We start from the raw sequence: 15,549 nt of genomic DNA, 5'->3' as shown, positions 1-15,549 counted from the left end.
CACAAAATCACAGAACTGCACGCATGAGAACAACGTGGGACTGGTATGTTTTGGTAAGAGCAGGATAATTGATTCCTTTTATTTTTTTAATGTAGTTCCTAATTGAAATAAGAGAAGTTTAGGAAAGACAGACAACACTCAACTCCTGCCAGTCACCTGCTCACTGCAACATAAATCTGAAGCATGTCCTTTCCAGTAATCTTTGCTCTATAACCTCTCCCTTGACTCAATGCCAATACAGCAGGGGCAGCAGCCCTGTGTCTTTTGATACAGTGGCTCTGAGTGTCTCATCCAGTTTTTTTTCTTGAAGTGTAAAATTAAGGCTGACTAATGGTAATTGTATGTAAAACGGTTTAGATTTGTTCTCTAAAAGAAAAACAGAAATAACAAATATAACTTAGACCTGCTCTGTTCTGCCCTTGAATTCACACAGCTTTTTAATTAGTAAAGAGTTGAATAAGCCTCATTCATCAGTGTTAGTATAACTCTGTCTGAGTCAGTACTGTGGATTTAATCAGTGAAGAGCTCTAGAGTTCCATTCATCTGTGGTATTATGTTGAGGGTTTACTGTATACTTGAAGGTGAGTTGAGGATAACTGCTAGATGTTGCAGGATTTTTTTGTGTTATGACACTGTGTCTGCTCTCTCTCCCCTGTCCTATCTGCAGGATACACAGAGTTCAGGCTGATGAACGGCTCTGACTCCTGCTCTGGCCGAGTGGAGTTACAGTGGCTCTTCAGGGACTGGGGGACAGTGTGTGACCAATACTGGGACCTGAGAGATGCCAGTGTTCTCTGCCAGCAGCTGGGCTGTGGGGAGGCTGTAGCAGCTCCAGGACAGGCCTGGTTTGGACAGGGCAGTGGACCAGTATGGGCTGATGTGCTTGAGTGCCGGGGCAATGAGAGCCGTCTCTCACACTGCGCTGTCTCTTCATGGGGCAGAGCAGGGTGCTCTCATGGACAGGATGCAGGGGTCATCTGCTCTGGTGAGTATCATGTGTTTAAAAATCATGTGTTTACACACAGCAGCACACTGTCTTCACGATTGACCAAATAACTGCTCTGTTACATACAGCCAGATGCCCAAATGTTATTTGTTAATGCATTTCAGTGTATTTTCACTAAAATTACAGTAAAAATCACATGTATATTTGTTATTCAGATCACCGATGAAAGAATATCCTGGAACTCAATATACTGTAATTAAATTATATATATATTAAATGTAATTGCCTGATATCTGCAATTAATCCATTAATTAACCCAGAGCGTACGTAAGGAGGGTACTGCACAACAGAGAAAGTGAGAATCCGGAGCTCAAGGTTAATAGAAGTTATTTTTGTGACACACACACAACTGACACTCCACTGGTGAAAGATCAATCCTGTGGACATTAATGAGCTCCTTCCTTCTCTTTTACAGAATCCAAAAGTAGCAACGATTCACTTGGAAATGGTAAAGTGAGAATGATTTTGTCATTAGTCAGTGCTGTTTTAATTGTAGTTTCATCGCTGGTGTTAAATTGCTCCTCTCACACACAGCTCACACTCCGCTTTCTCTCTCTGTGTGTTTGATAGGTATCCCATCTTCCTCTGTTCCTTCCTCAGTAACACCAGGTATGAACTGGTCCTTGTTCTGTATCTCCAGGGCTCTCAGTGTGTGTTGGCATCTCTGTTACTCATCTCAGACTGTAGTTGTGTGAGGCAGCAGGTGTGTGTGGAGGTTTTCAACACTGTCCCACTCAATCTCTCTAACACACGCAGTCAGGTTCTGTGAGACAGCAGGACGTAAAAGCTACTTGCACTGCATCTGGTGCCCCTTAGGTGATGTTCAGCAAATTATCTCCCACTAGAGGTCATAGTGATCTCTTAGATCTACTGCACTGACCTCTGACTCTCTGCTCCTAGACCAGCACTCCCTCAGGCTAGTTGGAGGAGGAAGTGACTGTGCTGGGAGGCTAGAGGTTTATCACAATGGATCCTGGGGGACAGTCTGCGATGACTCCTGGGACCTGGCAGACTCTCACGTGGTGTGCAGGCAGCACCAGTGTGGGACGGCCCTCAGTGCCCCAGTGCCGGCCTTCTTCAGCCAGGGAACTGGACCCATCTGGCTAGATGAGGTGGGCTGTCTGGGGAACGAGTCATCTCTGTGGGAGTGTCCCTCAGCAGGGTGGGGACGGCATGACTGTGGACACAAGGAGGACGTGGGAGTGGTGTGTTCAGGTACAGGTCTCCAGTCACACCAGGACTGTGTTCATACAACAGCTTGTTCACTGCCAGGAGCAAGTACAGTATCCCCAGTTCAAGAAAAGAACAGGGACAGTACTGTGAAAACAAATAGTATTGTAATTCTAATAGGGTGCTTAATAAAAATTAATAATAATAATTGCTTACAGGTTACAATTACATAGCGTTTTTCTGGACACTCCACTCAAAGCGCTTTACGGGTAATGGGGACTCCCCTCCACCATCACCAATGTACAGCATCTACCTGGATGATGCAAGTCTTAACATAATAATCAAAAGATTCTCAATTTAGATTGTAATTTACAGAAAATTTACAAACTGATGTTGGCACTAATTTAAAAAAAATGTCACCATTGCATTGTTTTTTATTGAAAAACAACATTCCATTCTATTACATTAATATGATTTGGGGAAAAAAGATCATGATAATCTAATGTCACAGTAGTTAGCAGACACACTGTTTCTATCTGAGGTGTTTAATCTAGAAAGTCTGTATCAGTTCAGAGCAGGGTTCTCTCAGTCTGTCCACTTGTGTGTCCCCAGAGTTCAAGGAGCTGCGACTGGCCGAGGGCTGTTCTGGTCAGCTGGAGGTTTTCTACAATGGCACCTGGGGCAATGTGTGCTCAAATAGGATGAGTGAGGACACAGTGAGTCTAATCTGTCAGGAGCTAAACTGTGGGAAGAGTGGGCATTTCATCGATTCAGCCCCCAGACGGGACTCTGCTCCTCACTGGCTTGATGAATTTAAATGCCGCCCTCACGACTCCACGCTGTGGCACTGCCCCTCCTCAGCCTGGAATCATACCCAGTGCACAGACTCTAAAGTGGCTCTGATCACCTGCTCAGGTAAGGACTCCCTCTTCCACCTGTCAGAGGGTCGTCAGGGGCTGGATGTGTGTGTGTATGAAGGAGAGGGTGAAGGGGAAGGAGATCATGACTAGACTACAGACAGCCCAGTGTTTCGCTATATTTGACCACAGTCTGTTGTGGACAGTAATATTGTGAAGGTTAGGATTATGATGGGATGGCCCAGAAGCTAATTTGACATAAATCTGCACAAAACAGGGGGGAACACATAATCACATCGACAATTGATTAGTTTCACAAAAACTGTTCCTAGTGGCTTTTATTACAATCTAAAAATGATGTTTGAGACTAACATGCTTGTCATTATTATCAAAGAAAAAACAAATAAAATATTTTGAGTTTCAAAGGAATTTTAAATGTCTTCATTGAAGAGAATGTTCGATCATTGATGTTCGATCTGTATACAACAGGTAGTGATTGCCAAAGAGCAATAGTTGTAAAAGTGTAAAAGTGATTTCATATTGCTTATCCCTAGCAAATAATGTTCTGTATGTGTGGTGTTTATCTTGAGTTACACAATATCTGTTTAGCCTTGCCCATTACTGATTACAGTATTTCCCAATTCTGAGACTGAACAATCTGCTAATTATGAAATAAGGTGAGCTGTCACTTATCAAAAGTGATGAATTTTAGTTTTATCAGATCCCTGAATAGATTTTAGTGTTTCTAATCCCTAATCCCAGAGTGTGTGAAACATTAAGTCCAGCAGTTTACCAAGTGGTATGCGTGCAAGTGCCTTACAAATGTATTCAGACATTCACACAGTTTCCATATTTTGTAGCTTTACAGCTAGCAGTCACAGCATTTTCAAGTTGCAATCAATATTTGTTATATACACAATCCAAAAATTAAAAATTAAAGTAAATAAATATCTAATACGAAAGAAAAAAGAAGACATAATGACTGCACGAGTACTCATACTTGCAGCTTACACATTCTGACATGATACTCATTAATGTCATAATGTCCAGTATAAAAGTTATTAATCTTAAATTAACAGGGTTTTCCTTCTTTTAGATGAAGAGAAGAAGGCTGTGTCCCGGAGTTTTAAATCCTGTTCCACAGCCTCAGGCCAGGAAACATGTTCAAGTGAGTTTACAAAATGTGTCTGTATTTTGATAAAATAAATACATTCTTAAATTGTGTTTCACAAATAACAAATACAGTCAGTGCACTGAATTAGACAGTAGAATAGCTGTATTTGTTTTGATGTTTATTAAATGTGTCAAACCAGGAAGGAGGAACATAGAATGGAACACAGGCTGGTGGAGTTTGTGTCTCTGTGTCTGTTAATCAGGTTTATTTAGTTCCCTAGACTATTGGCCATTCAGGCTGGTTGGAGGAGGAGGTGTTCTTCAATTTTGTTTCACACATAACAGTTTGTGCACAAACCAGACAGTAGCCGAGATGTATTTTACTTTGATGTGGATAAGATGTGTCAAACCAATCTCTAGACTACTGGCCCCTCAGGCTGATGAGGTTTGTGTCTCTGTCTGTTAATCAGTTTTATTTTGTTCACTAGACCAGTGGCCCCTCAGGCTGGTCGGAGGAGGAGGTGCCTGCTCTGGGAGGGTGGAGGTTTATCACAATAGTTCCTGGGGGACAGTCTGTGACGACTCCTGGGACCTGCAAGATGCCCAGGTGGTCTGCAGACAGCTGGGCTGTGGAGACGCAGTGAGCGCAGTGGGAAACGGATCATTCGGACCAGGAAACAGCACCATCTGGCTGGACGAGGTGAACTGCAGGGGCAGTGAGCTCCACTTGTGGGATTGCTGGCACCCTCCCCTGGGACAGAGCGACTGTCGGCACAAGGAGGACGCTGGGGTCATCTGTACAGGTGAGTGGGAGCTGCTGGAGGCCCCAGGGTATTTGGGGCTGCTCTCAGTACAGGAATACAAATGTAAATAAAAATGAAGATGCAAATACAAATTCTGCCTATTAGAAAAACAATTAGTATGAGCCCTTGTGGCCATTAAATACTCTATATTAGTGCAGTGTGTGTTTGTCTTGGCTCATCATCTCTTTCATACTCTCTGAATCTCGACCCATCCCTTTTCTTTTTTTTTCAGGTTGGGAATCCCAAAGCCATCCAGTGAGAAAAGGTAATGCAGTTGATAGAAGGGAATAAAATACATTCTGGTTTGTCTAAATGATGCTGCTGGCAGATTGCATGATTTTCAGAAGTACTGCTCTCTCTATGAACTGTGGCCTCTCTGTTTAATTTTTGTCAAGAAATACAGAAGAATTGTTGTGAATCTTGTCATCAAAAAACATTTTATCTTCTATTATAGCTCTTCCTACTTCCACCAGCACTTCTTCAGTGAAAACAGGTAAATCCCCAGTTTCTAATCTCTGTCCAGATTAGATCACTACTGAGATTGAAGATTAAGACACAGAAGATCATTTTCTGATCTGTGTCCCTCTCCCTCAGGCAGCACCAGGACAACACCCCAGACACAGCTTCTGGGAGGCCTCTCCGTCTCGCTCCTGGTCCTCCTGCCACTGGGGGCTCTGCTTTTTGTGATGTTGGCCCTGTTAGTGTGGCAGCTGATCCACAACAGGAAGCTGAGGAAAGGTAGGGAGGGAACTAGTGACCTCTGGTGGTCACTACTATCACTCACATGAAACTGATATGTGGACTTTACTCTAAGATCGAGATCTGCAGAAATTTGCAGATGTGAAGAATTATAATATTTATGTGCACAGATGCCCAAGACAAAGTTTAGCACTGAACTGAATACCTTCTATTCCCCTCACTGCATGTTAATCCTGAGTGTTTGTTTCTTAACACAGCCCTATCTAAGGGAGCACCCACCCCCTATCATGATGCTGTCTACGAGCTAATAGAGTACAAACTGGCCAGAGAGGGAACCTACAACATCTCCGGGAGAGGTGAGTGGAGAGAGTGTTCAGGTGTGATTGGTCTTCACCCTCTGAGGAGGATCTGAAGACTTACACTTGTAGAATATCTCACCACACTGGTTTCAGATAGTAGTTCTTTCTCAAGAGGTATGTCAACATGAGTAAAGAAAATCAGCACAGCACTGTGCCTGATCTAAAAACAAACTCTGTGTTACTTTTCACACTCTGGCTTCTCACACAGTGGGAACAGCCAGTAGAGGACAGTGAGGCTGCTGTCTGACTGCAGGTATTATTGATCTGTCCTCCTGTTCACAGGGAGATTCCTCTCTGACGAGCTGCCCTCTGGATACGATGATGTGGAGGATAGTGAGGGAGACCCAGTACCAGGTGAGGGGAGATGGAGTCAGGGGGATCAGTGTGGGAGTGGGGCATCTGCAGTCCAGTACTCACTCTCATCCCAAACCAGGCTGAAATCTAGAGAACTTGTGTAGAAAATCCTGAATCTTACAAATTTAACCTCTGGTGTTTGACACCTTATCAACTCTGCTCTTCAGTGTTGCCTAATGCTGGCCTGATCTTAACAGATTACAGAGGCTAAGACAAAACAAAACTAGACTTTATCAGTAGAGGGAGAGGATACCTTTAAAGAATAGTTAGGCTGCAGCTCTAACTAGTGTTGATGCAACAGTTACTGTTTCCCTCAGGAGCAGAAATCAGGATCGTTGTCCCACTATGATGATAGGGAAACTAAAGGCAATAAACACTGCCTTTCAGATGAGATATTAACACCAGCATCCTGACCTAATTATTAAAGATTCTGTTGATTGCTGTTTATAAGACTCACCCTGGAGTTTTGCCTTACTTTTATCTCACAAAGCATTTAGAATTGCACTTTACTATAACTACATAGAAAACATATTTTACTTACTTTGCAGTTCATATGAACATCAGTTTGTTATTAATGTTAAAAGTGATTGCAGCACTGTGGTTAAGTGAGTCAGAGTCCTGAAGTGTATATTCTCTGTGTCTCTGTGTGGTTCAGGAGACTCGATAACGTCTCTGAAAGAAGAGATCCCAGAGCACTATGATGATGCTGTAACTGTACCTCAGAGACCAGACGCTTTGTCAGGTTGGTTATTTCAGTCCAGTCCCAAAGAGAAACCCTGCACCAATCCTAGTGAGTCTGACTCTCTACTCTCCCTTTTATCTCAGCCTCTGAATACTGGGTTTTCAGTTACTCCGCAAGAGTCACATTAAACTGACTCTCTATGGTCTCAGCTCTGCGCTATCAGTCTGGGTCACTGTGCTGCCAGTGTCCAGCTCCTCTTCAGTATCTCATACAACTTAAAACATCCATTCACTATACTATTGTGACTATGGAAGTGTTTTCAAAAATCTAGATACGCATGGCTATTGTCAACATTTCCAATTCTCAGGGCCTTCAAAGTAAGGAGATGTATGCTAAGATGTAGGGATGTGTGATTCAGTGATCAAAGCAACCATAACGTTTACCTCAATTTACTTTAGTTGTTTCTAGAAACTTTAATTGTTCTGAGATTCCCTTGGCTAAAAACAGCCTCTCCTGGCCAGTGGGAACATTTTTAGAACAGGGAGATAGATTGCCATTCATTTTGTAACATCCAGGTTCACAAAGAGAGAAATGTAACTGTAGGTCGTATTCTGTATTCAGCAGCTTTATCTCTTCAGCGGGGACAGGCAGAGGACAGCTGATGGACAGGAATGACTCTATATCAACTAAAATATCTGTGTCTCTCGGTCAGGTGTCACCCACACTGGCCCTGGAGTGGACAGGGTCCTGCACACACTGCCCTCTGAAGAAGGAGCCCCTGCCCCTGACAGTACTAACTACGATGATGTTGGGGACGAGTTTCAGGGAGAGGATGGGTGCTGTGAGACTGACAGGGCTGTCTGAGAGAAGCTCCTCCTGCAGGTCTAGACACAGAAGAGCTTCACCAACAGTCACACAGTCTTAGACCTGCTCTTAGCACTGAGACTGTCTGACATTGTCTGTGACCTGAGTCCACTTCACTCCACTGTTTCCACACTGAGACTGTCTGTGTCCTGAGTCCACTTCACTGTTTCCATACAGTCCTCAGTGTCTGTGTCTACAGCTTGTGTTTTACAAAACGGAGGCTTGAACATCCCATTTCTGCTCAGTCTTTCTTCTTTTTTATAATTTGATGTTTCAGAAATTAGAAAAAAAACATTAATTGATGTATAATTCTGAATGTACCACTTTTGATTGTAACTGATTTGATTGTTATTAAAATTTTGCTCTGCAATAAAGTTTTTAAAACCATTTTTGTTATCTGCATGTAATTTCTAAAGTATGATTTTGTTACGAATTCCGCACGCACTCACACGGTCACGCATTCCACCCGCTCTAACAAACGCCTTCACATTCCCACGCACACCCACTTAAACAGATACTCACGCCGCAACTAATATTCCTATCGCCTTTCACTCCCGTCACTACTTTAACCCTCCTCTTTTCCCGCACTAAATCAGATTCTCTTTGGAGCTTCCTAGTGCGCGTACTCTTCTTCTTTTGGTTTGAACTTATCGTTGCTTCCTGGACTCTCACTTGTTTCTGATCTCATTTGTGCCTTTGCGATGTGGATTCGTCATCTCGATTGAACTGTTCCAGCCTGATTTTTTTATTTTCGCCCGCCCATCGGCTTTTTGAGTAAAAGGACTTGCGTTGTTGTAACAATTTCTATAAGGACTTCCTGCAACAGCGTGGGGATATCAACTTGAGCACAGGGTCTTTATTTTTTAGCATAATGATTGTCAACAGATATTAAAAGTATCAATAAAAAAATAAGTAGTCTTTGTCCACTTACAGTAGATGGTCTTTTGTCCCTCAGTTTTCCAACTTGTTCTAGGAATGTTTTAGCACTCTTAAGCACGTTCCGTCACAAAGTTAATGGTGTTCTTGGCGCTGTGCTGCACGTAGATAATGTAGACGAGAGCACAGGTAACAGTACAGGACAAGCAGTGAGGACCTCACGTAGCTTTCAGCTCAGTGCGGAGTCCAGAGGGAGGGCTATCTCACTGAACAATCTCTCAAGAAACCCCGGTTGAGATTCAACAGGTGTCTAATAATCATGTTCAAAAGGGTAATACATTTTTTTTAACATAACCTTACATTTGCCAGTACAGTACAACATATTTTTTGTACCCTCAAATCCCCAACGTTACTACTTTCTCCTGAGAAACACAAGTATAGACTGAAATCACAATAAATTATACAACAAATCTATTCAAACTCCCAGATATGACAGAACACATTAAAGACATACACCCCCTTTAAATATGTATTTCCTTCATTTCAGTTTTCTTCCCTCCCCAGGATACCTGATAATTCACTATCGCATATTAAAGACTGTACATGTAATACAGTACAACTACTTATAAAGATGGACATTAAAGTTAATTATGAATAAATTACACATTTCATTAAGACATGTATTGATAACATTCATTGTGAATAGTTGTGGTGTCTGGAAAGCAATTTAAGTTAAATATAACAATAATTTTCAAGTGAGTGGTGCATAAGCTCGTCTTTGAGTGACTTTATAATTTCCACTATATTCACAACAGTTCTAATGTGATTGCTTGTTCTGCTTAAACCCTGTGAAGAGGCTACAGTAACACCTAATGGGCAGCAGCTGTTATTTTAGGTTTGTTGCAATTGAGAACAAGTTTAGTACACAGCTGCTGACCAATTTCAGTGGCCAAGTTCGTTGCAACTGACTGGTTGTAGATACCAATCAGCCGCAAGAAAAGAAAAACATCACTTGTGTCTTTTTAAAAAACAACAACAACAGAGTAGTAGTTATTAAGGAGATTTCAGGAACAATGTAAGAACTAAAGTTAATTAGTCCCACAGTAATGCGTGGGGCCCTATCAATAAAAAAAAAATTGGTTGTAACCCAAAAACACAACAAACACAAAACGAGAAGTCTTCCGGGAACCTAGGTAAATCACTGTAGTAGTCTAACAACTATACAAGAAAATGTAAAAATGAAACAACTTCAAAACAAAAAGAAAAAGAACATTAAAAACATAGATGGGGAACAAGAAAAACACAGAAACTAACTGTGAAGGCTTTTTCACGTTTTTGGTTCTCCATCGTGCTCCTCTCATCTGAAGTAAGAGACAAGATGTAAAAAGAGTTAATAACTTAAGTCAGTTCTGCCTGAAAATTAGACTTCTAAGCAACAGGGGCTTATGGCAGGAAAGGGGGTTAACTGATAAGGATTCCAGATGCGAGCAAGGAACCCCCTGGGGGCATAATCTTAAACTGACAATTTGGCCAGGGCCTCTTAACTGGCCAAATACCATGACCCCCCCTTACCATAACACCGAATGACGTCTGAAGCAGCAAGCAAGGACTATATAACCTAAAAGTTTGTACCGGCACATCGAACAATACTTCGGTTTTGTTGTTTCTTGCGGGAAACAAGACTTCGGCTTTATTGTTCCTTGCATGCAATAAACTAATCTGTTTTACTTCATCTCTGGATCAAGAACCTTATTCCTTCTGTTACAACAGATCTGGCGTAGTCGGCGGATGCTCCAGAAGGCGCAGAACTTCCCATCGGCAGGAGAGACGGTCAGCGCTCACATTACTAAGAGGTAAGGACTCCTCTTTTTTTAAAAAAAAAGTCCCGACTCTCTCTGACCGATTGGGAAGTCTCTGCTCCCTGCGAGAATCCCCAGAGATGACAGAGTAAACGTGAGTTCCTGAATTCCTCTGGCCTGGGGAAGACACCGGTGGATGTAATGGGTTGTTTGCTGTAAGCCCAGAATTTGGTCTGGCAGGCAGTCCGCGGTATTGTGTACAGGCGTTCGAAGCTGGTGTATGCCTTAATTGCGCGTGGAGTTTTTGAACGGGTTTTGGACCTTTACCGCGAAGTTCAGGACTGGTGTGGGCCTTAATTGCGCCCGGAGTTCTGAAGTTCAGGACTGGTTTGGGCCTTAATTGCGCCCGGAGTTCTGAGGCTCAGGATCGGTGTGGGCCTTAATTGCGCCCGGGGTTCTAGAGCAAGTGGTGCATTAAATGCACGTAATTCAGGACTGGTGTGGGCCTTAATTGCTCCCAGAGTTCTGAGGCTCAGGATCGGTGTGGGCCTTAATTGCGCCCGGGGTTCTGGAGCTGAGTGGTACATTAAATGCACATATAATCCAGGATTGGTGTGGGCCTTAATTGCGCCTGGGGTCCTGAGATCAGCTAGGCCTTAATCGTGCACAGATTGGCGTGGCGTGGTTTTTTGTTTTAAAGGAAACAGAAGTAGAAGATATATATATGTATGTATGTTTTTGGTGTTTTCCTTGTTTGTAAATAAATATACACATGCACGACAATAACATAAACACACATCATAATAAAAGAGCAAAGCATTAAGTAGCAGGATTTAAAGGACGTTGAGACCCGAGAATCGCCCTGATTGAGCTCAGTGCGTAAGTCCACCCCGGGGCAAAAGCAGCGATGCTGGCGTTCTGGGGATGGTGAATTACTGATCAAGAAAGGGAGTTTTCGAGGTCTCGTTTCTTACCTGTGAACAGTGCGGTGTAAGTCCTCTCTAAAGTCTCGGAGAGGCATTTAGATCTGGAGGTAACAGACGCCCTTAGCTGAATGAGTGCAGTAATGCACAGGTTTTTCCAAGTGAAAACATCCCCCTACTGAATGAACTGTTACCTCACACACGACAAAAGTAAATCTTAAAGAAACCAAACATGTGTGCTAATTGGGTGTTTGAGAAAGTGGTGGAAGTATCTGATTACATATCGGAAAAGTGTAAGTTAACTGAAAGGGAAGAAAAATATAGGAAGAAGCTGAGTCTGTCAGATGGAGTTTGGGGCGAAGATGCCTGTAAAAAAGCGTATGAACATTGGAACAAAAACAAAGATTTAGCTGCAGCCCTGGCGATCGGCCGACACCTGAGGTGGCAGATTAGCATGAAGGAGAAATCAGAATGGGATAAAAAAGAGAAGGAGTTCACAGAAAAAATAAAAGTGTTAAATGAGAGGAAAGATAATTTATTCGCGGCAAAAGAGGTACTAGAAAAAAAGCTAAAAGAGGCAGTACAGGAGAATGAGAAACTAAAGAAGGAATTAACTCCTGGTCACACTGCACTGGTTAATGTGTTACAGCCGGCGACTAAGTTATATCCTGCTCTCCCACAGGGGAACAAACAGGCAGGAAACGAAAATAATTGGGATCAATTCCCACAGTGGCCATATGGAGAAGGGGGGTCTGATTGGGATAACACTTGGTATGAGTGTGATAAAGTCAGATCAGGGTCTCCCCTGTTAGAGGGAGGGTGCCCGCAGATCTGTACTCTCACTCGAAGTGGGAAAGGATTTGATGTAGCAGGGGCTGGCGCCGTTGATGACAGGGCCACTCTAACTCCGTCTCGCACCCCGCCGAGGGGGTCCGTTCTCGCACCTACCTTCCCTGAACCCCCAATACGATCAAATCCAAAACCGGAGGATATTGACCGGTGGGCTAGAGAAGTACCGCACCCAAAATTAGGGATGCAGCGAACCTGGAGTGCGCTTCAGGAATTAAAAGATACTTATGGTATCTCCCCCCTGACTGCCGCTATGATCCTCAGAAGGACAAGGGAAAAGCGTGTCGGAGAACTTAAACGATTGTGTGAGGATAATGGCAGGGGAGGGCAATGGGAATGGGTTTGGCGATGGCTTAAACAAAATTATCCACCAAAGACAGATTGGAAAAAGATATCTGCGTGTCAGCAAAAAGAAAGCGAGGATGTGGCTGATTTCACTGACCGCTTCGTCACACTCTGGCTAGAATGCTCAGGACTAAGTGACGAAGATGATGTGAATAGCGATGCCTCTGCTGTGATTAAACAAAATTATTTGGGCGGTCTTAAGCCTGATATAGCCAAAGCCCTTCAGTTAAAAGAGCCCGAAATAGGGCAAGATACGACCGAACAATTTGAGGAAATAGTTAAAATGGCACAGCAAATCGAGAGAAATATGTATGCTAAGGTGCGGGCAATACAAACAGGGTGGACACCCCCCATACTGAAGGGTGGAGCTGGCCCTGACACCCGACTAAATCCAAAAGGCAAAATTACAACTCGGTGCCATTATAGTAAAAATTTCGGACATAGGCAAAAGAATTGCAAAAAGCGATTAGCCAGTGAGGGCAGGATTGGAAGATATGGAGATCCCCCTTTCAATCCCTCGAATCGAGATGGGCAAATAAACCTGTTGTCACAATTACAGGATTTGAGCGAAGCAGACAAACGCGCTATCAGGGAGCTTTTAAACTAGGACTCCCCCTAGTGGCCTCCCTATGCCTATCTCAGGAACTGAGTGAAAAAGAGCTCAAATTACAATGCACGATTAATGGGATTCAAATGTCACTTTTATGGGACACTGGGGCTCAATTATCGTGTTTATCTGAACAGTCAGCCAAACGGTGTGGTGTCATGTTCACAGGGAGGGAGCTGGAGGCCACTGGTGTAGGGGGCAATCGAATAACACTCAGAGAAACTCAAGAACTCAAGATTAGACTAGGAGATGGGGAGGTAACATTTAATGCTGTGATGTGGGTAGGATCTACCCCAGATCTGTTGGGATGGGATGCTCTGAAATACCTACAAGGGGTTACATTAACTGTACATGAGGAGAGGGTGGAGGTAAACATCTGGTCCCTCCAAAAAGACGAACTAAAAGGGCATTCAATTTGGACTATGGAAAAGTACGAATGCGGGCTTCTGGATATGGAACCCGCCACATTTACTGGGAAATCCCCGCCATAAACAAAGCCATATAAAATCAACAAAGAGGCGGAGGAAGGGGTTCGACCAGTAATACAAAAACTATTGGTTCAAGGCATTGTACGAAAAACACATAGTACAAGCAACAGTCCAATATGGCCCGTAAAGAAAGCCAGCGGAGCATGGCGATTCACAGTTGATTACTCAAAAGCTAATCAACACATCAACCGTCTCACCCCCTTGGTAGCAGACCCCTCTGTTATTTTTCAACTACTGACCCCTGAGCACCAGGTGTTTTCAGTAATTGACATGGCTAATGGGTTCTGGTCTGTTCCTCTACACCCAGAGGTACAAGATTGGTTCGCTTTTGTTGTAGATGGAGAACAATATACTTGGACCAGGTTACCACAGGGGTTTCATAACAGCCCCACCGTGTATCACATGGCACTTCGGAGGCATCTCCGGGAGCTGCCTCAAGTGTCCTCCGTCATTATCCAATATGTGGATGATATTTTAATCGCATCTCCTGATGAGGAAACCCACAAGAAGGACCTCCAAATTATTCTCTACCATTTGGTTAAAAAAGGACACAAGACTAGTTATAGCAAAGCACAGTTATGCCTAGACACTGTAATTTACTTGGGACAGAAGATTAGTCAGGGAAAAAGGGAATTGACAGAAGATCAGGCCCAGGCAATCCGAACACACCCTAGTCCCAATACGGTGAGAGAGCTCCGATCATTTCTGGGTCTGGGCAATTTCAATAGAAATTGGGTTGATGCTTTTTCTGAAAGGGCCAAACCACTTACAGACCTATTAAAGGGGGGAGGGAGGTCCCTTGATCCTATTGCTTGGAGTCCTGAAGCTGAACACGCTTTTAATGATTTAAAACAAGCTCTGTTACAGGCTCCTGCATTGGGGTTTCCTCAGACAGATCAACCATTCTACCTCTACGTAAGTGAAAAGAATGGATTTTGGACAGCTGTACTAATACAGGAACATGGGGGTAGGTACCGCCCGGTAGGGTATTACTCTGGATCCTTGGACGAGGTAGCCAGGGGCTGGGGACCATGTCTATGAGCCGTTCAGGCCGTCTGTCTAGCAGTACAGGCAGTCAATAACATAGTGCTGGATCAACAACTGATTGTTCGATGCCCACATGTAGTACACACCCTCATGTCCCTGAATCGGGTCAGTCAGGTTAATGCGATACGATGGAGCAAGTGGCAGGTCTTGTTAGAGGCTCCAGATATTACCATTGAACGTGAAGGAGCTCTAAATCCAGCCAGATTGTTACCTGACCCATTAGAAGCCTATATGTTAGAACACAGCTGTGATGTTTGGGCAATGGGAGAAGATGAAGGCATCAAAATAGCCGAGCAACCACTAAGGAATGTAGACCTCATCCTCTTCACTGATGGAACTTCATTCATAAACTCTAGTGGGGAGAGGAAAGCGGGTTGGGCTGTGACTACAGAACATGATATCCAATGTGGGGGAAGATTTGAGGTACCCACGTCAGCACAGCGAGCTGAACTGAAAGCTTTGGTGGAAGCAATATACACAGACTCACGATATGCATTTGGAGTATGCCATGACTTTGGAAGGTTATGGAGTAATAGGGATTTTTTAACCTCTGCTGGCACTCCGGTAAAGAATGCAGATCTGGTGTCTGAGCTGCTTCCGGCTCTCCAACTCCCAAAGCAGGTAGCTGTAGTCAAATGTAAGGGCCACAGCAGAGAGGACACTCCCAAAGCCAGGGGCAATAAGCTGGCAGACTGGACAGCACGTCAA

The 15,549-nt window shown here is 43.6% G+C and overlaps 2 protein-coding genes and 1 long non-coding RNA gene across 3 annotated transcripts; all 3 read left to right on the top strand.

Moving 5' to 3' along the window:
• Nucleotides 1-553: 553 nt before the first annotated feature.
• LOC138242552 (scavenger receptor cysteine-rich type 1 protein M130-like) lies at nucleotides 554-2,928 on the top strand (the record flags this gene model as incomplete). Its single annotated transcript, XM_069198087.1, has 4 exons — nucleotides 554-581; nucleotides 668-996; nucleotides 1,912-2,221; nucleotides 2,789-2,928. Coding segments are annotated over exons 1-4 (807 nt in total), but the record flags the coding sequence as incomplete, so codon positions are not given.
• Nucleotides 2,929-2,997: 69 nt separating this feature from the next.
• On the top strand, nucleotides 2,998-4,697 carry LOC138242392 (uncharacterized). The gene is made up of 3 exons (XR_011191547.1): nucleotides 2,998-3,091; nucleotides 4,130-4,201; nucleotides 4,635-4,697. It is a non-coding gene; the product is annotated as an uncharacterized lncRNA (long non-coding RNA).
• Nucleotides 4,698-4,741: 44 nt separating this feature from the next.
• Nucleotides 4,742-7,907, top strand: LOC138242551 (antigen WC1.1-like; the record flags this gene model as incomplete). Its single annotated transcript, XM_069198086.1, has 8 exons — nucleotides 4,742-4,949; nucleotides 5,182-5,214; nucleotides 5,404-5,442; nucleotides 5,544-5,687; nucleotides 5,906-6,004; nucleotides 6,290-6,361; nucleotides 7,017-7,103; nucleotides 7,756-7,907. Coding segments are annotated over 8 exons (834 nt in total), but the record flags the coding sequence as incomplete, so codon positions are not given.
• Nucleotides 7,908-15,549: the final 7,642 nt, after the last annotated feature.

The sequence above is a fragment of the Lepisosteus oculatus genome, chromosome 14 (assembly GCF_040954835.1).
Source record: "Lepisosteus oculatus isolate fLepOcu1 chromosome 14, fLepOcu1.hap2, whole genome shotgun sequence".
NCBI lineage: Eukaryota > Metazoa > Chordata > Actinopteri > Semionotiformes > Lepisosteidae > Lepisosteus > Lepisosteus oculatus.
This window is presented reverse-complemented; position numbering and strand designations above follow the sequence as displayed.